The following is a 27,323-nucleotide window of genomic DNA, read 5'->3' as shown; positions in this document are numbered from 1 at the left end:
GAAGGCAGTTTATTGTTCAAAACAATATCTTTGTTTTCTAGTAGCTTCGACATCCATTCTGCTAGTGTGGTCTCTCTGATTGATTTATCTAAAGGTTCACTTGTGATTGGCAGTGGAAATGGTCTGCCATGAATGATTTCAAAAGGTGTAAGTTTTTGTGAACCTTGTGTTAATCTCATCCACATTTTTACTAGGCCTATACACTCTGGCCACGGCCTTCCTGTTTCTTCCATGCATTTTCTAAGCCTCTGTTTTATTGTGTCGTTTGTCCTTTCTACTAGGCCGGCACTTTGAGGATGATAAGCACAGTGATATTTGATGTTAAACCCTAGTGCTTCAGAGACTTTGCTGATTACCTCATTGACAAAGTGTGTCCCATTATCTGATCTTATCAGAGTGGGGATGCCATATGTTGGAATAAAATGGTTACATAAGCATTTTGCTACTGAAATGGCATCTGCTTTCTTTACTGGATGGATTTCTGGCCATTTTGAGAATACGTCTATGATCACTAGAGCGTATTTTGAGCCTTGGCATTCATTTAGTTCAATAAAATCCATGTGGATTGTGTGGAAAGGATGAGGTGGTGTGGGAAAATGACCTCTCTTTGGTCTAAGATTCCCTTGTACATTGTGTTTTTGACAAATCATGCATGTTCTGACAAATTCTTTTGCTGAAGTTTCGAAATTTAGAGTGTAAAAGTGTTTTGGAGATTATATCTCCTATCCCTCCTGTTGACGCATGGAGAGTAACTCCATGTGTCACTAAGGCTGCTGTTTTGTGTAGAGATTTTTGGAAGTATTGGTTTTCCTTCACAAGTCATCTCTTAGTTGCGCTCCGCATTTCAGCCATTTCTTTTGCTCAGCTGTGGGAGCTGCTTTTTGTTCATCCTTTGTCAGTAAAATTGTTTCCCTTTGTAATTTCATAGTCATTCTTCTGATGTGCTGCACACTTGCAAATTGCTAAATGTCGCATCACATGAGGAGTTTCCTCCCATGTAAATTACTTGTGTTGCATCAATCAAGCAGAAAGCATCTCACAATTTATTGTATTACCAACTAAATTTATTGTCTGGTCACTGCTTGGTCATACCAGACTCTCTGTGTCTTTATTTTTCCTTCTCTGTTTTCACAAACGTTTCACCTATTGTCCTGCAAGCTGGAGAGTTAAATGTCAGTAGTGGGTAAATTCAGCAGTTGAGAACAAAACTATTAAGTTTTTCCTGTTTTAACACCAATGTGAGATATAGAGGCGCACATATAGTGTGTGCTCTAGTGTAAGCTGCTCTTCATTGCATGTATGTGTGTTAGTACGCTTGCATGCAGGGCCTCTGGGCCTGTCTCACCCAAAAGGGCATTTTCTTAACAGTTGCCTTTCACTCGCGTGTGTTAAGAAAGGCAAATGTGCTGGTAGCAGTTGTGAGATTATTGTGCTGTCATATATTACATTATACCTGTAATCAAAATGAGTGAATCATGATACTGCTGTAGGCCACATCATACTTCTTAGTTAAAAGAATTTGAAAATCATTAGATTTATTAGATAGGTTTGTATTATCCTATACTGCTGATTCACTGCTGATTTACTGTGAGTGAGTTACATTGTTTCATGACATTTCATACTGCCGAGTTATGAAGAGAATATTGTATTCAGAGAGTAGGGGCCTCTCTCTTTTTTTTTTCTTTGTGATAGTAAAGAGAACAGAGCACATGCCACGGGAGCGTCACCCCCACCCTTGGTGGAAGCAGAAAAACAGGGAGCCAAGGTCATAACTCAGGCTCACAAAGAGTCAGAAAGATTGTGAATACTTAGTTTTGTGGCTGTGGCGCATTTTGTATGGCTTCTTTTCTTTGTTTAGTAGCTTTCTGCCTTCACCTGAGGGTGTGCCCTAAGCATGTGACTTCAGGTCTCCATAATTGGAGTTTATTTAAAGATAAATAAGATGATTTCATATATTGCTCGCAGATCATGCACTAGACGGTATGTTGCAGTATTAGCCTGCTTCAACACTTAAACAAAACATCACTCTTTGTTTTATTATTATTATTATTATTATCATTATTATTATCCTGTCTCAAAACAGAAAATGAAATTGTAGTTGTTCTTGGCTGAGAAACACAAAACCTTTTTTTTTTTTTTTAAAACAAGAAACTAAGTTTTAATTTCTCAGCCTTGTCACATAAAACAAAACAGATAACCCAGCTCTCAGCTGGCTCTGGACTTATCATCATCAAGGACACATGGTGAGAGCTACTTCAGAAGTTACAGTGCTCATCACTCAAGCAACATTTCAAAAAACAAGAGAACAAAAAACAAAACTCAGCACACTGCACAGAGAACAACAACAAGACATAACTGAAGATGTTGTTCTTGTTTGTTCTCCTTGAATTTTAGAATAAAGTTATTACATCTGCATTAGTAAATCATATGCCTAATCATTATGTGCCACTGTGATCCACAAGTATGATCACAGATTTATTCATTTTTCAAACCAACAAAACAAAAAACAAAAACAAAAAAACAAATTGCCGATGACATGAAGGCTTTACACACATGAGTCAGGACACAAAAAGAAAAAGAAAAAGCTGCTGCCAGAAACAGAGCAGAAGTGTGAGGAAAAAACTGAGCTCACAGACAGCTGCATGTGTGACCTTTAATATGCAGCTTCTGCTCTAAAAAACAAATAAAAATGTGTAACTTGCTCATCAGCTTGGTAGTGTCCACATATTTAATTCATTTTATTCAGCTTCTCAAACCTGTAGCTTTAGCTGTTGTATACAGGGTTTGGCTTATTAGTTGTTAGTATAGGTTTGCTCTTCATCTTAACAAAGTCTCATCTAAGATGACAGGTTTACAAGCAGGTCAAGTGTCTCTATGCACCTGATTAGTGTAGTTATTTCCTTATTTTCTTCATCTCATATATCATTGTACTGAGTTTGAGCAAACCTTAAGCTTGAATCAGACTACTTTTAACAATCTTCCACCTCGCATCATAACTGACTGAGGTGCCTCTTCCTATTAATAGTATGTCATTATTAATGTTATCATTGTATTGTTTTTCCTTTTTTATAACAGCAATAGTATATTACAATACACTACTTTACTACTAATATACAATAGTATATTAGTTTATATTTTATTATGTATCCATCACGGGTCTGTGTGAACCTGCAGCTTCACACCTTCCCAAGCTGGAGACATTTCCCTTGGCTGAACAATGACACAGCCTTAATATGCCTTATGCATCTCTCTTTTTTATTTGATATATTTTGTGTGAATTATCTGGTTTCATGCATTCTATTCATTCAGCTTGGTTGTCTTCCCAATTTTGTTTCATTGCTTTAATTTAAGTTAACCTTAATTTAACCTTTTGTTTATTCCACTTCATTCCTCTTTCCATGCTTTAAAATATTACAACTCTTGTGTATGCTTTGATTTCTTTTTAGCTTCCTTTTCAGTATTTATTTCTGCTTGGAGGGTTTCTTATAATTTAGTCAATGCGGAGGGGCTACATTTTCCCTCTCACGTGGGACATTTAGTTTTCTTTGGATTTCTCCATCTATATGCACTAATTTGTCCGGCGCCTGGACATTTCTTTTCTAGCCACTGCTCATCAGCAGTGAGTTTTGTTGTTTTATTTCCCATTTTCTTATTTGTTTTATACGTTTATTTCTACTTATTTTATTTATTTCTTTATATATTTAGCGCTTAGTAATACACACACACCTGCGGCGCTTTCACTGGCACGAGAACAGAGAGAGGTGGCTGACACGCCCTTCTACTTTTGAGCTATTCTCAAAAGCGGTGTCAACTTTATGTGATAAAACACGACCTTCCTCTCGATTCACCAGTACTTCAGCGACCGACAGTAAACAAATCAGTGGAATAGTTCAGCCTCCTTATTGTGCTGTAGAAATCAACTTATTCCACCAAAAAAGACAATAAAAGACAGACAGTTTCAACGCGCGTTCACGCTACCAGCTTCCTTAAAGCGAGCGTAGTGCTTCCAGCCACTGTGGGCGAGCTAGGCCTATTTTACCCTTTCGGGGAGCTACCAATCACTTATGACGAGCTCAATCTTTATTTTACTGCTTCCAACCCTCTGCGGGCGAGCTGACTACCAGTCCTCAAGACGAGCTTAATGCTTCCAGTCTCTCTTGGACGAGTCTATTTCTTTTAAGTTTCGTTTTCGTTTTTGCGCAAACCTTTATTATCTCAAAGTAGTCTGTCTTACCTTGGCGCTGGTTTCTTCAGATGCACCTGATCAGCCCCCGACGGTGCGGACTGCTTGTAAAACGTTGACCAAGACCCGAATTCACGCTCTTGGGTTTTATCACACACCTAGTATGTGAGCTGCCGGCAGACTTCAACGTGGGCTTCTCGCACCGACGGGACCTGGTGAGGCGCCTTCTGTGAGAGCTGCTTTAAATAGGCTGTCTCATCCGGCTTCGAAGGACCAAGAAATGTTGGAGGAAATCTCCCAAATAGAAGGCTGCCAAAGTAAAACACAGACACAGTGAGACAATATAATCAATCACATGTACATGGGGTGAACGTCTCTAATGAGAGTCACACAGTACACTTCTTTATTGCAGGTTATATAGGCATGTAGGTTACACAGCAGACGGAGGCAGTCTCCGCCTGTTCTCAGAATATAGATTGCTTAACTGACAAATGCATATCTTACTAAACATTCTGTCCGTACTATACTAAACGTCTGCTTAAGTGGCATTTTCCGTTCTTCTTTACACAGGAACTTGTCTTCACAGGCGTTTGATAAGCATAGGCAAGGCTTCATGTTTATCAGAGTGAATCGTCATTCAGAGTTTACACAATCACAAGCAAAGCATATTTGAATAATAAACAAAATCTTTTCACATGGTATGATTGGTCACCTGGTCTCCCATCTCTGACTTCAAATTCAGAACCTCAGTTTATGCCGTGCTTTCATTTCAGTTTCAGTTGCTTTACTGACTTCTCAGTGCGGCTTCTTTATCTCTAATCAATTCTTGTGAATTTGAGTATGTGCTGTAAAAACTCTTCCACACTCAGCCGTCACGAATGACACTTTTTATCATTCTCATTATTTTCATTAACTTTTATGTTTTTTATGTGTACTCACCTCGCTGCTCCTCTTTCAGGTCCTGCACCTCCTGTTTTTGTTGTAGCCTCATTTCTTTCCTCGTGGTTTTTGTTGAACTGACTGATTGGCTCTGACGATTGTTGATAAAGACATGCACAGCTGTGACAGGTAACTGTCTCCAGTACCTTTAATTACATGTTTAATTGCAGCTGTCCATCACAGACATATGCAAAAATGTTTTCTATACTAGTTCTATCAGTTTAAAACACAAAAACATGGAGATGATTTCTCAGAGTCATCTTGTCATCTCCCTCTCGCTTCTCTCTGATATAAATCAGTCTATTTTATCTGGCTACTTTAACACAGACAATATCTTCTCTCAGCTTACAAACACACCCTCCCTGGATTATTCAGGCTAATCTCTAAACTTCCAATTATTTATAGTTACTGAGAAACTGTTACTTGTGGCTACTGGGGCTGGTCGAGGGATTTCCACTCAGGTTACAACAAAACCACAGAACTGAAATAACACTGCTGCATGTGCTGTAAAAACTGGCTCCTCCCACATCCGACGTAAATATGCCAATGAAGTCCATTCTTAGTTCTGCACTCGCTGATCACAGCATTTCTATTGGCAGATTACAGAACTGTGCTTGCATCACTGGCACTGCTCTCCAACGGCTCTCATCAAACTTTTTTGAAGGACACTTAATATTTAACTGCATCACTACACACACTGTGTGCTCTAATAAACATTTTATAATTACAACATTTTGAAAGCATTTCATGGTTTTGGGAACACTTCCAATAAAGAGTTTAATTACAAAAGTGAGAAAAAAATCTTTATACAGAATGAAGGATAGCAGTAATATTGTAACATTTTCTTATTATCTGTTATTAGAAAATAATTTTGTTTGTGGAAAATAAGCAACGCTCTCATGAAATTAGCAAAACACTTCATTAAAAGTCAATAAAGCAAAAGATTTTAAACCAATAAGGAATCAAAATTATAATTCAAAAGTCAAATTCTTGGTCAGTAACATACAACTTTTAGAAAATGAGAAAGGCCAGTCTCCTTCTCTGAGTTCAGTGATAAGTTGGTTAAAGTGCAGGTTCGACTCCTTTTGATTCGTGGATTTTGGGACTTTAATGTTCGAAAAACATTCTCTTCAGAATAAAAAATCAAGAGTCATAATTAATTAATTTGTCAATTATAACAAATAATCAATTTCCAAAGTCAGAAAGATTCACAAAATTCAATCATATGGCTCTGCTGAGGCACAGCTGCTGTATTAGTGCCATTAAAACTGCCTCGTCTCTTCTCCAGGGCCCCAGGATAATGTTGTGCTCCTCTCCTTTGTAATCGTGGGTAACCACAGAAGGTCATGTAGACAGATGCATGAGAACAAAATCATGTTGATTGTTTCTGTCATTTCAAGGGTTTTCCACAGTACATCTGGTCTGACAGGTGTGGTTGGCAGTTAAAGATTCTCTGATGGACTGTTCAGTGGGCTGTGATGAGTTGATTGGAGGAAGCAGCAGACCGGCACCATCATCAACATGGCAGTGTGGCACTGGTTCATCATCGTTGTTGGTCCAAGGGCGGATCATGGGTGTTATCTTCCAAGTCCACAGTCTCAGTGTGTGTTAGCCGTGGCAGCAACCTTCTCCTCTCAGCCTCCAGTACAACACAACAGAGCATTGGCTCCAGTCTTCGTGGGGGAACAACCATTAGGTGGAGATGCTCTGAAAATTCTGCTAAACTCACACCCATCTTATTTGCTCTCTAACCACCACACCCTAACAACAAGTAGCTGTATACCACTTGTTGGTGATGTGGTGCTTGTTGTTCTCCCGTCTGCCCAGCTTCTGCCCCCTGCTGGTCTGGAGAGACATAAGAACACATAGATCAGACTGACTGCATCGCTCCTCTCTCAGGGCTTCATTCTCAGATACAAACATGTGTTCAGTACCTTACAGTAGAGATACAGAACAACGCTCTCCAACAGCAGGATCAGCGGCAGGACGAGCGCTCTGATGATGAAGCCTGTGAGATCTGGATGATCTGTGGGATCAAACACATTCACAGTCACCACGAGTCCAACAGCTGCCATTAAACACAATCTGCAGAGAAATCTGTGAACATCACCTCCACATGGAGCTGCTTGAATCTTGTTCTCTCTTCACCTTCACTGACTGAATACTGATTGTGTTTCATACGTTGGCACCACAGGTTCATCTGTGTTCTCTGTAAAGACGTCTTTTTCCTGCCTGTCTGATGTGCTGTGTTGGTCCTCCTGAGGCTTTTATTGTGGAGTTTATCTGGACCTGAACCTCTGCTCTGAGGACAAACCCCTTTACACCCTTCTGAGAATAATCTGTGAACTGTGCAGCTGTTAAAGTGCTTCAAACAGAATCAGGAGATGACACACGGCGCACCTGCCGAACTAACAGCAGGATTATAACTGTGTTTTTATTTAGATGAATGCACATTTAAAACTGTGGATTTATGAACCACACACACAGTTTCATTCTCATAATAGGACCTGATTTTTAATTTTAATTTTAATTTAATGGGTTAAGAAATGTTTGACATTTGGTCATTTCTTGGTAATGAGGATACTGAACTGTGATCATCGCGAAAGGAAAAATATAGATTTTCAAGTACTTGAACATCACGCCCATCAAGAAGCTAGATGGGCGGTCTTGGATGCTGCCATGGAGTATAATTTGATATATAATGATTAGAATGACATAATTTTAAATTTTGCTGTCAGTATCTGTGGAGCATCTTTACCGAGCGCTCAGAGAACCAGACTTACAGTGGTAACCAAACATGCTGTGCCCTGTTCTTCATTGTTTCTGCTGCTGTTTACTCAGTTTTTATAAGTTTGGTTTTATACAACATGTGTGAGCCTCTGCTTCAGCTCACCTGAGACAGACACAGACAGCCGACGGCTCTCAGAGGAGAAGTTATGGGAGAAAACGTAGACGTGATAAACACAGCTGTAGTTTCCTTGGTGGGCGGGCTCTGTGACCGGAAACAGGAAGTGTGAAGAATGATTAACAGCTGGCTGGGTGTAGTTGAATGACGTGATGGAGGAGGTGAAGGTGAGCTGGAAGGCGCCTCCAGGGTACTGTGGCTGAGTGGAGCAGCTGATGGTGAAGCTGGAGCCCCTAAACACCTGAAGCCCCTGCAGCTGGGCCTGGGAGACCCCGTCCATGGAGTAGGACACAGAGATGATTGGCTGAATGAGCAGGTCTGTGAACACACAGAGACAATGAAAGGTAAGCTCATATCTACCTTCTGTTTAACAAAAAGGCCTCTGAAGAGGACGAGATGCTTCTTGTCAGGTGAGGATCAACAACCTGTGAACGTTTTGAAGTTTGCAGAAACTTTCAACAGAAACGTAGCACCTTCTGTTACTGTGACAGGGAAGGAACACATTAGAAAATCACTGGCATAGATTATTTGATAGATGATTACCTGAGCAAGTGACATCAAGGGTGGAGACAGATATAAAGGATGTTGCACACTCCCTCAGAGCAGCTCCAGACTGAACACAGTCAGGTTTGATCTCCCACATGGATCTGTCTGAGGACTCCTTTCTCTCTCCTACATAAACTGCAGAGCCACAGTCCAGATGTTCACAGACAACAGCTGCTTCCTTCAGGGTCCAGCCATTGTCATCCACTGGTCTCCATTCTTCCAATTGCTTCACCTCCAGTGTACCTCCACAGCGACTGGCTCCTCCCACCAACCTGACAGGCTCTAACAGAAAGCAGAGAGTCATCAGTGAGAGAACAAACTGAGTTTGAACCAAAGCTGCAGCTCCTCTTCTACCTGAGCAGGTGAGTCCAACAGCTTTGCCAGGTGAGCAGCTGCTTCTGGCTGAGCCTGAGCTTCCACAGTCCAGGAGAGCAGACTCATGGCCTCCACACTGGAACTCTCTGCTCCACACTGGAGCCTCCACTTCTCCATAGAGCGCCCCCTGGAGGAGCAAAGGAGGCCCACAGCCAAGCTCCCTACAGACCACCTCTGCATCCTGCAGGTCAAAGTCATCTTCACACACTGAGGACCATCTCTGGTTAGACTTCACCTGCAGTCTGCCTGAACACAGACTGGAACCGTTCAGCAGCCTGACAGAGTCTGCAGAGATCAGAGAAGATCAAACCGAGAGATCAGAGACAGCAGACACAAGACAAAGATCAATCAGTGATGAATAGTAAGATGTTCTGGCTTTGCGGAGGGCTTTCTTATAAAGCAACAAACTATTTCTCCAGGCTAAATGATGATCCTCTAAATTTGTGACACGCCATTTCCTCTCCAGCTTACGAGTTATCTGCTTTAGGCTACGTGTTTGAGAATTATACCACGGAGTCAGGGACTTCTGATTTGAGGCCTTAGTTTTCACAGGAGCTACAGTATCCAGAGTCGTACGTAGTGAGGAGGTAAAATTATTAACAAGATAATCGACCTCTGTTGGAGTAGCGTTCAGATAGCTGCTCTGCTCTATGTTGGTACAGGGCATTGAAGATGATAACAGTGGGTGGATTATATTCTTAAACTTGGTTACAGCACTTTCAGAAAGACATCTACTGGGATAAAGTCTACTCTCCACTGCTGTGTAATCAATTATTGTAAATGTAACTGTTATCAGGAAATGATCAGACAGCAGAGGGTTTTCAGGAAACACTGTTAAATGTTCAGTTTCTATGCCATATGTTAAAACAAGATCTAGAGTGTGATTAAAGTGGTGGGTGGGTTCTTTTACATTTTGAGAGAAGCCAATTGAGTCTAATAACAGATTAAATGCCATGTTGAGGCTGTCATTTTTAGCATCTACATGGATGTTAAAATCACCCACAATAATGATTTTATCTGAGCTGAGCACTAAATCAGATAAAAAGTCTGAGAAATCAGAGAGAAACTCTGTGTAAGGCCCAGGTGGACGATAGATGATAACAAGTAAGACTGGTTTCTGAGTTTTACAGCTGGGGTGGACGAGGCTAAGCATCAGGCTTTCAAATGAATTAAAAGTCTGTCTTGGTCTTTTGTTAATTAATAGACTGGTGTGAAAAATTGCTGCCACACCGCCCCCTCGGCCTGTGCTTCGAGGTTTCTGATGCCATACCATAATTTATTTATACAGCACTTTAAAAACAACACATGGCTGACCAAAGTGCTGTACAGCAGCAATATAAAAAGTACAATAAGAATAATACATACAATAAATAAATAACAATAAAATAACAGTGTCAGTTATCCACTGAGTCAAAGGCCAGCAAATAAAAATGAGTTTTTAACTTGGATTTAAAAACCACCACTGGTGTAGACGGCCTAATGTGAAGAGCAAGATTGCTCCAAAGCTTCAGAGCCACAATAGAGGACGCTCGGTCTCCTCTAAGTTCCAGCTGTGATTTAGGGACTGAGAGCAACAGCTGACCGGAGTGAATGAAGGGGGACAGGGCTTCAGCAGATCGGACAAATATACAGGTGAAAGGTAAAAAACAGATAAAAACCAGTAAAAGGATTTTAAAATAGATCTTAAATTCAATTGGAAGCCAGTGTAAGGAGGCCACAACTGGAGTAACATGCTCAATTTTTCTTTTACCAGTTAAAAGCCGTGCCGCAGCAGTTGCAGCAATGACAGAGTGCCCTGGCCACCACCTATTAAAAGGGAGTTGCAGTAATTCAAGCACGAGGTTATAAAAGCCTGGATGACAGAAAAGGCTTAACCATCGACAGATGCCTGAGGTGATAGAATGAAGATTTGAATGATAGAATGAAGTGGCTGATACATTTAAATACTCTCCTCCCTAAATTGTTCTGAAAGAGAAACGTTTTTTCTGCTGCAGTAAATCTGGTCCTTTATTTGACATGCATCAAACAAATGGGTGAGAACACATCTGGCTGAAGTAAGACATGCATTTTGTAGTCCAGCGTCTGGACCTTGTGGTCAGGGACATTCAGGAGTCGAGTGTCAGTGCGGTCGGATCCTCTGCACCCCAGTCTTCTATTTTCCTAACTCCTTATTAACTTTCCTACACACTTTTCATTCACTTCATGTTATTTTCTCTTGTGTGAAAAAGTCATTAAGAAAAGGAGATGGTGTACTCCATGTCCACTGTACCCAGCTCTGATTATGTCATTGATGATGTCATTGAACCTTACCAGAGCAGGTGAGATCCAAGATGAAGGAAGTGAGAGCTGATGTTGCACACTCCCTCAGAGCAGCTCCAGCCTGAACACAGCCAGGTTTGATCTCCCACATGGATCTGTCTGAGGACTCCTCTCTCTCTCCTACATAAACTGCAGAGCCACAGTCCAGATGTTCACAGACAACAGCTGCTAGCTTCAGGGTCCAATCAGAGCCAATCACTCGTCTCCATTCTCCCAGGTGTTTCACCTCCAGTGTACCTGTGCAGCGACTGGCTCCTCCCACCAACCTGACAGGCTCTAACAGAAAGCAGAGAGTCATCAGTGAGAGAACAAACTGAGTTTGAACCAAAGCTGCAGCTCCTCTTCTACCTGAGCAGGTGAGTCCAACAGCTTTGCCAGGTGAGCAGCTGCTTCTGGCTGAGCCTGAGCTTCCACAGTCCAGGAGAGCAGACTCATGGCCTCCACACTGGAACTCTCTGCTCCACACTGGAGCCTCCACTTCTCCATAGAGCGCCCCCTGGAGGAGCAAAGGAGGCCCACAGCCAAGCTCCCTACAGACCACCTCTGCATCCTGCAGGTCAAAGTCATCTTCACACACTGAGGACCATCTCTGGTTAGACTTCACCTGCAGTCTGCCTGAACACAGACTGGAACCGTTCAGCAGCCTGACAGAGTCTGCAGAGATCAGAGAAGATCAAACCGAGAGATCAGAGACAGCAGACACACACAGGTAACAGACCCACACAGGTGACAGACACACACAGGTTACAGACACACAAAGGTGAAGGACACAAACAGGTACCAGACCCACACGGGTAACAGACACACACAGGTAACAGACACACAAAGGTAACAGACACACACAGGTGACAGACACACAAAGGTTACAGACACACACAGGTAACAGACACACACAGGTGACAGACACACACAGGTAACAGACACACACAGGTGACAGACACACACAGGTGACAGACACACACAGGTTACAGAAACACAAAGGTAACAGACACACACAGGTAACAGACACACACAGGTGACAGACACACACAGGTAACAGACACACACAGGTAACAGACACACAAAGGTAACAGACACACACAGGTTACAGACACACAAAGGTGAAGGACACAAACAGGTAACAGACCCACACGGGTAACAGACACACACAGGTAACAGACACACAAAGGTAACAGACACACACAGGTGACAGACACACAAAGGTTACAGACACACACAGGTTACAGACACACACAGGTGACAGACACACACAGGTAACAGACACACACAGGTTACAGACACACAAAGGTGACAGACACACACAGGTGACAGACACACAAAGGTAAGAGACACACAAAGGTAAGAGACACACAAAGGTAACAGACACACACAGGTTACAGAAACACAAAGGTAACAGACACACACAGGTAACAGACACACAAAGGTGAAGGACACAAACAGGTAACAGACCCACACGGGTAACAGACACACACAGGTTACAGACACACAAAGGTGACAGACACACACAGGTGACAGACACACAAAGGTAAGAGACACACAAAGGTAAGAGACACACAAAGGTAACAGACACACACAGGTGACAGACACACACAGGTAACAGACACACACAGGTTACAGACACACAAAGGTAACAGACACACACAGGTAACAGACACACACAGGTTACAGACACACACAGGTGACAGACACACACAGGTGACAGACACACACAGGTAACAGACACACACAGGTTACAGACACACAAAGGTGACAGACACACACAGGTTACAGAAACACAAAGGTAACAGACACACACAGGTTACAGACACACAAAGGTGAAGGACACAAACAGGTAACAGACCCACACGGGTAACAGACACACACAGGTAACAGACACACAAAGGTAACAGACACACACAGGTTACAGAAACACAAAGGTAACAGACACACACAGGTAACAGACACACACAGGTGACAGACACACACAGGTAACAGACACACACAGGTAACAGACACACACAGGTTACAGACACACAAAGGTGAAGGACACAAACAGGTAACAGACCCACACGGGTAACAGACACACACAGGTAACAGACACACAAAGGTAACAGACACACACAGGTGACAGACACACAAAGGTTACAGACACACACAGGTTACAGACACACACAGGTAACAGACACACACAGGTTACAGACACACAAAGGTAACAGACACACACAGGTAACAGACACACACAGGTTACAGACACACAAAGGTTACAGACACACACAGGTGACAGACACACACAGGTGACAGACACACACAGGTAACAGACACACACAGGTTACAGACACACAAAGGTGACAGACACACACAGGTGACAGACACACACAGGTGACAGACACACACAGGTGACAGACACACAACGGTGACAGACACACACAGGTGACAGACACACACAGGTGACAGACACACAAAGGTGACAGACACACACAGGTGACAGACACACACAGGTGACAGACACACACAGGTTACAGACACACACAGGTGACAGACACACACAGGTGACAGACACACAAAGGTGACAGACACACACAGGTGACAGACACACACAGGTTACAGACACACACAGGTAACAGACACACACAGGTTACAGACACACACAGGTGACAGACACACACAGGTTACAGACACACAAAGGTGACAGACACACACAGGTGACAGACACACACAGGTGACAGACAAACAAAGGTGACAGACACACACAGGTTACAGACACACAAAGGTAACAGACACACACAGGTGACAGACACACAAAGGTGACAGACACACACAGGTGACAGACACACAAAGGTGACAGACACACACAGGTGACAGACACACACAGGTTACAGACACACACAGGTGACAGACAAACAAAGGTGACAGACACACACAGGTTACAGACACACAAAGGTAACAGACACACACAGGTGACAGACACACAGAGGTGACAGACACACACAGGTGACAGACACACACAGGTGACAGACAAACAAAGGTGACAGACACACACAGGTTACAGACACACACAGGTTACAGACACACAAAGGTAACAGACACACACAGGTAACAGACACACAAAGGTGACAGACACACACAGGTGACAGACACACAAAGGTGACAGACACACACAGGTGACAGACACACACAGGTTACAGACACACACAGGTAACAGACACACACAGGTGACAGACACACACAGGTGACAGACACACACAGGTAACAGACACACACAGGTGACAGACACACACAGGTTACAGACACACACAGGTAACAGACACACAAAGGTGACAGACACACACAGGTTACAGACACACACAGGTGACAGACACACACAGGTAACAGACACACACAGGTAACAGACACACAAAGGTGACAGACACACACAGGTTACAGACACACAAAGGTAACAGACACACAGCTGAACTGGGATAAAAGTGCACAAACATGAAGAAGAAACTAAAAAGTGACGACAAAAACAGGAGCAGTTATCAAACAGAACTTTTACTGGACTCTAGTCTTTGGCTGCTTCTAATCATGCTGTAGGGTCACATTGCTTCCTTCACTTGCATCCTTTCCTCCCAATGAGGATGTGACAGAGATGTGAGGACAAAGGAGCTGAAGGTTCCACATTAGAAATCCTTGTTTCGGAAATCCAAAAGACCTTTATTCATTTAGAGAACTGACCTGACTGACAGAGCTGATTATTAGCAGCATTATTACTGTCGTTGTTTTTAATCACTATTTGATCCAACCACTTACCCTTGCCAGAGTCGCTACGGAACATGATCAGAATCTGCAGAAATTCAAAACACTCCTACCCTCCCCTAGTGTGGACGAATTTTCTATGTTAGTGGACAAGGCTAAGCTGGCCCAACACACTAAGGTTAAAGAAAGAAAACTTCGGAAACTTCCGAGTTGATGCCTAGACCATACAGACAGCAACAGGAAGAGAGTCAGGAAAAATGGGTGAAGAACTTATCAGACAGTAACCTCACAGAATCTTAAAAAGATGGTGCTAGGACACAATTTTGCTCTTTCTCCACAACAGCTGCCCATAGTGGACCTCATCACAGCCACGGAAACAGCAATACGGATTAATAAATTAACACAACCTGAAGATGAGCAAATCAGGATGAAGGGTTGAGCCACCCTCTCCAGTGCTAAAGTCCCTCTGTCTAAGCTCACAGTACAAGAAAAGAAGGCCGTCACATCCCTGAGCAAAGACCATAACATCACCATACTACCAGCTGACAACGGGAGGTGCACTGTTGCTCTCAACACAACGGATTATCACATGGAAATTACTACACTCCTCAGTGACAACAACACCTATGAAGCCTGAAGACGAGACCCCACAAGCAGCTACAAAAGAAAGTTATCAGTTGCCTCCAAAAACTTGAAAAGGATTGACCGCCCTATGTCTGTGAAGGTTCTCAGTCATCCAGGTCATCGTAGTCAAAGGAGTTTGCAGAGAAAAGCGTCTGGACTTCTTTAAGTTGCTTGAAGACGTTTCACCTCTCATCTGAGAAGCTTCTTCACTTCTAAGGTCAAATGGCCGAGAGTCCCAGATTTAAACCCAGTGGGAGTATCCCCCCAAAGAGGGACAAAGGACCCCCTGGTGATCCTCTAATCACATGCGCCAAGGTGTGAAAGCGGGTGTGGGACCTAATCAGCCAGGGTTTCGGGTGAGCTCATTGTGAAACCTGGCCCCACCTTGTCATGTGAATTCCTGAGGTCAGATGTCCCAGGATGTGAGTGGGCGTTAAGGCGTCTGGGGAGGGAACTCAAAACTGGATTATAGATGGCAGACAGTTGGTGTCGTAAACCACCGCCTCTGTTCAAAGATGGTCGCTCACAGTGGACATAGATGGCCTCTTTCACTCCTCTTTCAAACCATCTGTCCTCTCTGTCCAAAATGTGAACATTGGCATCCTCGAAAGAGTGACCTTTATCCTTAAGATGCAGATGAACTGCTGAGTCTTGTCCTGTGGAGGTGGCTCTTCTATGTTGTGCCATGCGCTTGTGAAGTGGCTGTTTGGTCTCGCCAATACATACATACCACCGTCTGTACCCAGGGGATGCCATACCCTGTATTTACAGACTTCCAAAGATCCACAAAGGGGTCCCACTCAGACCCACTGTCAGCAGCATAAACTCAGCCACCTACAACATCTCTAAACACCTTGCCACCATCCTAGCTCCCCTGTTGGGGAACACCCTGTTACGATGACGACGCTCCACTCGAGCCCAGCACGCTCCAGAAGATAGGTAGGTTTAGTTTGGTGTGCTTAGGAACTGGGTAAGTTGTGTTTGTTTAACGTGTATGCTGTAAGAGGTAAGTTGGTCTAGGCGTATGATTCTCGCTTTGGGTGCGAGAGGTCCCGGGTTCAGATCCCGGACGAGCCCCCACTTGTTACGTTCCCCTGAGGGGTCTAGGCGGTGAGGGGAAGTAACAAAAAGTGTCCGGGTCAGAAAAAGGAGACAAGAAGGCAAAATGGTTAAAGTAAATAGCTTTATTAAAGTTTGTATTAAAACTAACTAAAAGAGACGGACAAGCCGCTATCACCATTTAAAGAAACAAACAAAACTCAAGCGTTGGTCAATAAAGTACAAAGTAAGTCAAAAAGAGAGAGCAGCTCACCAGCTGCAAACACAGACACGCAGCTCACTAGCTGCAAACACAGACACGCAGCTCACTAGCTGCAAACCACAAAACACAGCTCACTAGCTGCAAACCACAAAACACAGCTCACTAGCTGCAAACCACAAAATGGCACTCTGGCCCAGAGCTCACCTTTCCCTGTGCTTAAATACTCTTAATTACTGACGAGAGTCAGCTGCACAAAAGAAAGAAGGTGGCACCTCAGGCAGATGGGAGATTGTAGGACACACCCACACAGGCACCTTCAGGATGAGGTGGTGGGACACGCCCACACAGACAAATTCAGGAGGCAGCCCTGCTAGGGCCGTAACACACCCCCATCCCATCAAAAAGTCCACGACTTCACCAACAAGGTCCAGAAACTTACACTTGACCCAGATCATACCATGGTGTCCTTTCATGTGGTCTCTCTCTTCACTTGCATACCTACAACAGAGGCAGTGGAGACTGTCAGAAAACAAGTACAAGAAAACCCCTGCTTAGAAAACACCACGATCGGACCTGCACACTGTTAGACCTCTGCCTTACCCCCACATATTTTAAATACAACGAGGGTTTCTACAGACACAAACATGGATGTGCCAGAAAGGCTCTTGGATCTTTTAAAGGGACAGTACCCAGCCACTGGTACAGATATATTGATGACCTCTGGATACAAATCAAAACCCAAAAAGTGGAGTCCTTCACTGCTCACATCAACACTGTGGATAAGAACATAAAGTTCACCAGGGAAGACACAAAGCATAACCTTTGGCCATTCCTGGATTGCGCCGTGCGCATTGAGGAGGACGGAAACCTCAACACTGAAGTTTACTGGAAGCCCACACACACACCAGCGCCTCTTCTTTGACTCCCACCACCCTCTGGAAAACAAACTTGGAGTAATCAGGATCCTACAACCTCGGGCAGAAAGTGTTCCCTCTAAGCCTGAAGGGAAAAAGAAGGAACACACACATGTAAAGGAAGCTCATTAGGATAACATGCGGTTATCCTAATTGGGCTTTCATCAAGTCAGCAAAGATGCAGAGAAGAGAAGGTCAGAGACCAACGAGGGAGGATCAGGAGGACAAACAGAACAACATCATCCCTCATGTAGCAGATTTATCAGAGAAACTCAGGAGAGTCTTCCCCAAGCACGACGTCCCAGTGTCCTTCGGACCCAGCCACACAGAGCTCAGACCTCTACACTGGAGACACCAAACAGCCCCTTCACCTTGACAGGACAAGACTCAGCTGTTCATCTGCATCTGAAGGTCAAAGGTCACTCTTTCTTTTCTTTTTTTTTCTTTTTTTTGAACATTGGCATCCTTGAAAGAGGATGCCAATGTTCACATTTTGGACAGAGAAGACAGATGGTTTGAAAGAGGAGTAAAAGAAGCATATATGTCCGATGTCAACGACCATCTTTGAACAGAGGGTGGGGCTTAAGTCCCTTTGAGATCCTTCCCAGACGCCTTAACGTCCACTCACATCTTTTGTCAGTTGATCTCAGTAACATGACAGAGTGAGGCAAGCTCTCACAATTTTTTAACTTAAAAACTCTGCTGATAATGGCCTACACCCAGTCGCTCCTTAGACTACCATGATGACTGAGAACCTACACAGACACTCTCTAAAACACTTCCATATTGGATACACCCGTGTTTCCTCATCCCCTCCAGGTACATTTAAGGAAGTCGATGATCCTTCATAATAGAGGAGAGGGAACGATTTCCAGGTGGCAGGAGAGGAGAGGATGTGAGGAAGCAGAAGTTGGTGTAATGAAAAGGATGCTGTTGGTACTCTACCCACCTCTGATGTCACTGGTGGTGTCCCTGATGGGCTTACCTGAACAGGTGAGATCCAGGACGTGAGTCGATGCAAGCATAAAGGAACTGATTTTGTTACTATGATATAATAGTGCACACTCTCTCAGAGCAGCTCCAGCCTGAACACAGTCAGGTTTGATCTCCCACACAGATCTCTTTGAGGACTTTCTCTCTCCTACATAAACTGCAGAGCCACAGTCCAGATGTTCACAGACAACAGCTGCTTGCTTCAGGGTCCAGTCATACCCATCCACTGGTCTCCATTCTCCAAGGTTCACCTCCAGTGTACCTGTGCAGCGACTGGCTCCTCCCACCAACCTGACAGGCTCTAACAGAAAGCAGAGAGTCATCAGTGAGAGAACAAACTGAGTTTGAACCAAAGCTGCAGCTCCTCTTCTACCTGAGCAGGTGAGTCCAACAGCTTTGCCAGGTGAGCAGCTGCTTCTGGCTGAGCCTGAGCTTCCACAGTCCAGGAGAGCAGACTCATGGCCTCCACACTGGAACTCTCTGCTCCACACTGGAGCCTCCACTTCTCCATAGAGCGCCCCCTGGAGGAGCGAAGGAGGCCCACAGCCAAGCTCCCTGCAGACCACCTCTGCATCCTGCAGGTCAAAGTCATCTTCACACACTGAGGACCATCTCTGGTTAGACTTCACCTGCAGTCTGCCTGAACACAGACTGGAACCGTTCAGCAGCCTGACAGAGTCTGCAGAGATCAGAGAAGATCAAACCGAGAGATCAGAGACAGCAGACACACAAGACAAAGATGGCAGCAAACAACTATTCACTCATTCAGACTCAGCGCAACTCCAACATGAGTTAATCATTAACAACAGAACAAAAAAGAAATTGTGTAAAAACTGTGTAATCCTTAACTGCCAACGTGTGATGGTGTGTTCACAGCCCTGTAGGTTACCTGAACACAAAAGGCAAAATGTTCAGGAAGAAACTGTCTGCTTTACTGACGATGGGAGTAATAGAAGAGTCCTCAGAAAGTCCATTCTGCTCATATGGACGTAGTGTTTTGAGTGGGAGAAACGTTTCGTCACTCATCCAAGTGGCTTCTGCAGTAGTTGAAGAATTCCTAACATTTCTTTGCTTTGTCCAGATGAACAGAATCAACTTTTTGGATTTCCTTACCTGGATGATTGAGCATTAAGACAAATAGAAGAGTTGCACAGCACATTCTGTAGCCCCATAGTTGGTGTGATGAAGAAGAATGAGTCTATTTGTTTCTGTGTAAATGTCATGATCCTGGGCCATGTTGGCCCAGCATTCTTAGTTTTCATGTATTTTTGTATTTTGTTCTTTATTTAGGCCATGGTTCCCGGGATGCTCTGTTAAGATGTTCCTTATTTGATTACCCCCTGTGTGCCCCATGTATCTGTGAGCTCTCGTTTCCCCTCCTTGTGTTTTATTCCATGTTTTCCCCAGGCCGTTATGTCTATGCTCTCCCTGTGCTCTCTCTCCTCCTGTCTGAACCTCTGTGTACTTCCTGTTTTACTTTGACAGTCTCTCGTCAGTATGCGTCATGTTGTGTTCACTCCTGCCCTGTCTCGTTACGATTATCTGTGTCAGCTGTGTTCCCCGTGTGCTCCCACTTCCCTCGTTTGCCCTCTGTGTATTTATGTCCGCGTCTCCCTCAGTTCAGTGGCGTCCTTGCTGGGAGAAGGGCAGGAGAGAGTTAAAGAGCTTTGGATGGATGGATGGATGGATGGATGGATGGATGGATGGATGGATGGATGGATGGATGGATGGATGGATGGATGGGTGGGTGGGTGGGGAAGAGCTAGGGATCTTAAATTGGATCACTTAGACATATGTCAGCGAGTGCTGAGGCCTGCAATCCCTCCATGGATACTTCCTGAAGCAGCTGTAGACTTTTCTTTGTTGTGCCAGAAGAGTAAGGACAGGGCAGGCAGTCTAGACTCGAATATAGTTCAGGGTTTCATAGATCAGTATTATGGGTATGTGCAGGTATATACGGATGCTTCAAAGAATCCAGCTAGTCAAGTGGGGGGGGCAGTAGTAATTCCGGACTTTATGGTTACAATAGGGAAGAGGATTAATAATGGATTGTCTGTGTTTACAGGAGAAATGATAGCGATTCTATCAGCAGTGCAGTGGGTGGAAGATTTGAGGCCATTGAAAACAATTATTTGTTCAGATTCCAGTGCAGCCTTGGTTAGCTTACAGAATGGTCATTCAAAAGGTAGGTCAGACATTTTATTAGAGGTTCAGCAAACTCTTTACAGGATACATATGATGGGTCTATCGGTAGTGTTTGTATGGGTCCCGGCTCACTATGGGGTAAGGGGGAATGAAGCAGCGGACAGGTTAGCAAAGGAAGCCACTAATCATGAGACAGTTGATCTGGTGGTGAATTTTGGTCAGGAGGAAGTAAAGAGTATTATTAAGATAGAAATGAGGGGTAGATGGCAGAAACAGTGGGAAGAAGACAGGAGGGGAAGGTGGTTATATAAAATTCAAAGGGGGGGTGGGAGTGAGGAGAGCCACAAGAAGGAGTAGGCGAGAGGAGGTGGTGGTGTCATACGGGTTTGAATTCCACACTGTTCTTGATAGGGAAACATGCCTCAGGGAAATGTGATTATTGTGGAGCGGATGAAACCTTGGAGCATGTTATTTTGCAGTGTCGGAATTATACGGTAGAGGAGACGGTTGGTCCAAAATCTCAGTAGCATTGCTATGAAACTTGATCTTGTAGGGTTGCTACGGAAGGAGTCGGGGGATAAATGTTATCAGGCATTGTTTCAGTTTTTGAGAGAAGGAAGGTTGTTTGGGAGGATATGAAGTGGGGTTTTTGTTGGGGTGTTTTTTTTTTTTGTTTGTTTTGTTTTTTTGTTTTGTTTTTTTTTAAAGCGTGATTTCTGTCCACACTCCATACCAGTGGTGGCGGTAATGCACCATGCAATTGTTTGCCAACCGCCAATAATACGTAAAAGAAGAAGAAGCAGAAGAAGTTCAGTGTCGCGTTCTCCCTCATGACTGTGTGCCCCTCCGTGTGTTTCCTCATGAGTCGGTTCCTTTATGACTTCCCAGTTTAGTTTCATATTATTTTGTATTGCCTTAACTTCCGTCAGCATTAAAGCTGTATTTTGAGTTCAGTCCTGTTTTCCCGTGAGTTTGCGTTTGGGTCCACTTCCTGCCTGCACACAGCCTAAGTATGACAGTAAACTACTGCGAAGTGAATGAGGTGTCACAGTTTGATGCATATCCCATTCCTGGACCGGCTGAACAACCAAGGGCTACTGGCAGATTCTTTTTAGCTTGTTTGCAGCCCCAGCAACTTTCCAGTGCCTCATTGACGGGGTGTTGTCTGCATGCTGCATATGCTGGATGATACCTGGATGGTGTGGTGAGTCACGGTGACACCTCAGGGGAGTGAGTGGCTGTGGTGCAGGAGTCTCTCAGGCAGGGGCTGAAGTTGAAGGTAATCAGGGGCACCGATGGCTGGCCTAAGTTGAGTGATGTGGGTCTGTCGTGGTGGAGTGCCATTTTTGGCTCAGCTGTGAGGTTTGGGTGGTGCAGTGGGTTTAGTGTCAGGGGAAGGAATCTAATTATGCCTCTCCTTTGCTTCCTGAGTGGGCATTACTGTACAAAGCAGCAATTCACCAAGTGCACAGATCCTTAAAGCTTCAGTCACACTGGGGTGAAAATAGGACAACAATCTCTTTCTGACCAGTCAAAACTGGTGAGTGCACGGACTGCAGCAACCAGCCGGTTTCCCAGAACAGGAGTGTGCAGCACCCTCACAGTATTCCATCTGGGACAGATTGGGAAGAGGCCAGCAAATAATTTCTGTCTACGTTGGAAATTCATATTGATTCCCAACAGGTCAGCCTCCACCTATGAGCCCAAATACTGTAATCTTCTCCATCAAATAAATAGACAATTGCGACTTACTAAGGTTTGTGGCCTGCCGGGGAAATCTAATCTAATCTGAAAAGTTGTACCTGATATGCATGAGACCTGCTGCTAGCAATGTTTATTTAGTACAGCGCTGTACCTGATGTAGCTAACAGATTGCAACACATTTGATTCAAGATGCTTTGTTGTCATATTCACAGACTTCTGTACGGTAGCTCTCTCAGAGGAGAACACACAGAGAAAGAGGAAAAACAAGTTTTCCTCAGACTGTGACAGATGTGAGATGTATTACTGTCTCAGATCAGTCCTCATCTTCAGAGATACAGGCCGTTTCTCAATTCTCAAGTACGCGAGTACGTACTCGCGTTCTCGGTGAGTACGTACCCGCCGAGAACGCCAGCACGGACTCGCGATATGTACAATTGGAACACCTGCGTACGTGATGATGTCACAGGTCCGGAGTTTTTACTGCCGTCCCCTCTTAATTTAACTGTGAGTAACATGTTATGAAGCTTAACTGTAATCACAGCCAAACCGGTTTACTCAGGAACAAATAAAACACTGAAATAAACCAAACATTAACATTTAGAAGTGATCTAAGTGACTCGTATATCATTTTTAACCTCAGTAGTGAAACCTCTATTAATAAAAGTAGTGTACATGTACATACGTGTACATACCTTAATAAAAACAAGCAGGTGAGATGTTAGAACGCTTTTATTTCTATTCTAGTGGACACTCAATACTATAGACAGCTGCTGGGGTTTCTGTAACCTGAGTAGTGAGAAGTCCGCGAGCGGGGGGGGGGGGGGGTTGAAAACGATGTGCCGGGAGTCCGCTGTTGAGTTTTGGACGAAATGCATTCTGGGATATTTAGCTGTCCCAAGTCCACACCGATGCATGCTCGATAAAACAGGCGGAGCGAGAACACATCCGGGACTTTTTCGCGTGCTCGGCTTGATGCGTACTTCGAATTGGAACAGTACTTGGTCTCCAACTGATGACGTATCACGAGTACACGAGAACGCAAGTACGCACAAGTACGCATATTGAGAAACGCCCACTATGTCAGAGGGAAGGAGATTGCATGTTTATGTCCAATGTCTCAAACTAGACTCTGATGACTCCTCTTAGGGAACCTTTTGGGAACAGAGTCTCAGCTGGGCCAGATCTCCACTGTGGAGTAGCTGAGATCTCACAGACGACTTTAATCCATTTTTGCTTGGATTTCTTTTTCTATTTTATGATGTGAGACAGAAAAAGACAAGATCTTAAATGACAATAAAGAGACCTGAGTAAAACGCTGACTCAGGAAGGAGCTGAAGAAGGAGAGCTTTAAGGACGGTTGGTGGTTGGTCCAGAGGACTCCTGAAGCTCTGCTCTGGTCACTGAGCTAGTCTGCTGCTGTTCAAACTGGTGTCTGTTAAACTGTGAGGATTTCACTGATGGGCTCACCTGAACAGGTGATGTCCAGACTCGAGGAAGAGTTATGTGATTCTGCACACTTCATATCAGGTTCAGACTGCACACAGTTAGGATTTATTTTCCACACAGCTGTGTTGGAGGTTTTCTTTCTCTCTCGTACAGAAGCAGCAGAGCCACAGTCCAGATGTTCACAGACAACAGCTGCTTTCTTCAGGTTCCAGAGAGAGCCAATGACTGGTCTCCATTCTCCCAGGTGTTTCACCTCCAGTGTACCTGCACAGTGACTGGCTCCTCCCACCAACCTGACATAATCGTGCTCTGAACAGAAAGCAGAGAGTCATCGGTAAAGAAGTCAAACTGCTTCTATCATTCTTTATTTCTCTGTGATTTCTCTGTTTACCTGTTGAACTTTGTCCTCCTTCAGTCGTGACTCCTGGTAATAAAATCAGAGAATCATCACTATGAAGCAGGACGTTTGTAACACACTGACACAGATACCTGCACCAATGAGACTTTTAATTCAATAAATTCACACCAGGTGACTGACGCAGGAAAAACTCACAAACAGGAAAAACAGACTTTCCAACAAAAAACTAAAGAAGACTAAGGCACAGCTGAAACTAACCATGGGAGACAAGACAGAGGAAGCAAAACTAAGAATCTGACCTATTGTCAGATCCCTTCAGTGCGCCCTGAGAGGACGCCATCATCTACCTGCTCAGTCATGGACATGTCCATCTGGATCTGTCATGGTACCTGGGTCAGCGTTTTCAGTTTCGTGTGAATTTGTTGTCTTTCCTTTGCATTAATAAGATGATTTTAGTTTTAGCTTTGTTTGGTTTAGTCTTTAGTTTATCTGTATTTCCAGTTCATGGTGTCTTGTTTGATATTAGGTCCCTTTCATGTCTTTGTCTCGTCTCTGTGTCTGGTCCTTAGTGTTTCCCCGTTTCCTGCACCACTGAAAAACACAGGAAATCATACCTGCCTGCCTACTTTAGTTTTTGTTAGTTACTGTATTGGAGTTACTGTGACCACATCATTTCCTCTGTTAATAATAAAGTATTCTGATTCTATTGAAGGAGTGTCTAAAAGCTAACCTCTAGAGATGAGCTGAAGACTTCTGAGGACTTAGTCATGGTAGCTATAATGGTAGATTAATGACATCATGATTGTGCCCATGAGAGAAACCATGGGCACATGGGCTTCAGACTGCAGGGCATCAACCTCTGGCATCAACAAGGCCTTTTCTCCCAGAGACAGACTACTGCTCAGGATATTTACTCTTCTTTGGACCTTTCTCTGTAAACCTTAGAACCAGCATGTGGGAAATCCCAGCCGGTCAGCAGTTTCTGAAAGACTCCTTCAAGTCACTTAAATCACCGTTCTTCTCCATTCTGCTCAGTTTGAACTTCAGCAGGTCGTCATCGTGTCTGTTGCCATGTGACTGACAGCCACAAGCAGCTGAACAGAACAATCCTTTTTTAAAAAGCAGCAGTGATCTCACTTTAAACAAAACAAGAAAGCTCAAAGCTGTTCATCAAACCAAAGCGCTGGAGTCAGCAGAGGGCGCTGTCTCATCATTCAGCCCTGACACGCAGCAGCCCACAGCCACGTGCTGCCTCTGACATGATGAGCCTCAGTTTCAAACTGTGAGCTGTCACTGCTGAACTACAGAGCACATCACCTCCTGCTCACTTCCAGCCAATCAGGCTCTCGATCAGCATTAACAGTGAGGGCTGCTGCACACACATCATCACTGAGTAAAACCATCAGATGGATTCTCTCATTTTCAACACGTTCTTCCATCAGAAATCAGAATCAGAATCATCTTTATAATAACAAACTGGACTGGTCAACAAACACAAATGCACTTTACAAAAAGGTCTAAGTCGTCTCCACCTGCTACGGCGGCTGAGAGCCTTCGGGGTGAACAGGACACTCCGAAGGACATTTTACGACACTGGTGGCGTCTGCTATGCTGTGGTGAGTGCTGTGAGAGGGACAGGGGGAAACTAAACACACTGGTCAGGAGGGCCAGCTCTGTCCTGGACTGTCCTCCGAAGTCCATCGAGCAGATTGAGGAGAGGCTGTTGTCTAAGCTAACATCCATCATGGACAACACCTCCCACCGCCTGCATGAGACTGTACGAGCACTGAGCAGCTCCTTCAGCACTTTTTACACCCACAGTGTAGGAAGGAGCGCCACCGCAGGTCATTCTTACCAGCAGCTGTCAGACTCTATAATGCAGCTTAACATTCCTTTGGTCATCTTACTCACCAGCCTGTTTGTTTACTCTACATTTTATACATATCTCCGTACAATTTTCTCAATTTTTCTATACATATTCTGTACATTGTTACCTGTATATACGAACTTCGGTTGCTTATGTTTATAGAACCAGCTTGTGTCTTCCTTTTATATTTTATTTTCCCTTGCTGTAAGAGCTCTGTAACACCAAAATTTCTCATCCTTGGAATAATAACGGTTTATTCTATTCTATTCTATTTAATTGGCCAAGTTCATGCACACAATGCTCTCTTCCACAGCATGTCTTCATTCTGTCTTCCTTCTCTCACCCCAACCAATCACAGCAGAGGCCCCGCCCCTCCCTGAGCCTGGTTCTGTCGGAGGTTTCTTCCTGTTAAAAGGGAGTTTTTCCTTCCCACTGCCGCCAAAGTGCTTGCTCATAGGGGGTCATATGATTGTTGGGTTTTTCTCTTTATGTATTATTGTAGGGTCTACCTTACAATATAAAGCGCCTTGAGGCGACTGCTGTTGTGATTTGGTGCTATATACATAAAATTGAATTAAAAACACAATAAAGAGGATTTGATCAGAGTATTGTTACAGGGAACGACCAGAAACTGGTTTTCAGCGTAAGCACACCAGAGCATGGCCCAGGGGAGGAAGCTGTTTGTGAGGTAGCTTCGTCAGTTTGAATTCAGTTGTCATTTTAATGCAAGAAAGTAAAAAAGTCAAAACAAGTGATCAAAGCTGCCATCATGATGTCTGGGGCCAGATTTAGTAACAGCTGGTGTAAAAACCTCTGCTGCTGTCGAGGTTTAGCAGCCCACAGCCACGTGCTGACCTCTAACAGCTATGAATACAAATAAATGTTGTGACCCTGCACACGCTTAGATCAGAAGCAGAGATTCTGATCTGTGTGTGTCAGGTGATGTTGGTGTGTGAGCCAATCAGAGCTGTGAATCCTACCTGAGCTCCACAGCAGGAGCAGCAGCAGCAGGTGATCCATGTCCAGGTCG

At 44.1% G+C, this 27,323-nt stretch overlaps 1 protein-coding gene across 1 annotated transcript; it reads right to left on the bottom strand.

Moving 5' to 3' along the window:
• Positions 1 to 5,880: 5,880 nt before the first annotated feature.
• LOC102076712 (scavenger receptor cysteine-rich type 1 protein M130) lies at positions 5,881 to 27,320 on the bottom strand. The gene is made up of 12 exons (XM_019355468.2): positions 27,274 to 27,320; positions 24,460 to 24,492; positions 24,090 to 24,377; positions 19,147 to 19,452; positions 18,766 to 19,074; positions 11,616 to 11,921; positions 11,259 to 11,543; positions 8,928 to 9,233; positions 8,571 to 8,855; positions 8,016 to 8,345; positions 7,057 to 7,148; positions 5,881 to 6,967 (listed from the first exon to the last, which is right to left on the bottom strand). Exons 1-12 carry the CDS (start codon positions 27,311 to 27,313, stop codon positions 6,884 to 6,886), a joined length of 2,664 nt encoding a protein of 887 aa, XP_019211013.1. The 5' UTR covers positions 27,314 to 27,320; the 3' UTR covers positions 5,881 to 6,883.
• Positions 27,321 to 27,323: the final 3 nt, after the last annotated feature.

The sequence above is a fragment of the Oreochromis niloticus genome, linkage group LG14 (genome assembly GCF_001858045.2).
Source record: "Oreochromis niloticus isolate F11D_XX linkage group LG14, O_niloticus_UMD_NMBU, whole genome shotgun sequence".
In the NCBI taxonomy this organism is placed as follows: Eukaryota; Metazoa; Chordata; class Actinopteri; order Cichliformes; family Cichlidae; genus Oreochromis; species Oreochromis niloticus.
Note: the sequence above shows the minus strand (reverse complement) of the source record. Positions and strands in the feature narration are given on the sequence as shown.

Bases quoted from the DNA above. Each gene is read 5' to 3' on its own strand.
- LOC102076712 (XM_019355468.2), bottom strand. From the start codon at position 27,313: ATGGATCACCTGCTGCTGCTGCTCCTGCTGTGGAGCTCAG. The intron at 8,856-8,927 runs GTAGAAGAGGAG...GCTTTCTGTTAG, and splicing joins TGTTGGACTCACCTGCTCAG to AGCCTGTCAGGTTGGTGGGA. The intron at 6,968-7,056 runs GTACTGAACACA...ATGTCTCTCCAG, and splicing joins TTCTGTATCTCTACTGTAAG to ACCAGCAGGGGGCAGAAGCT.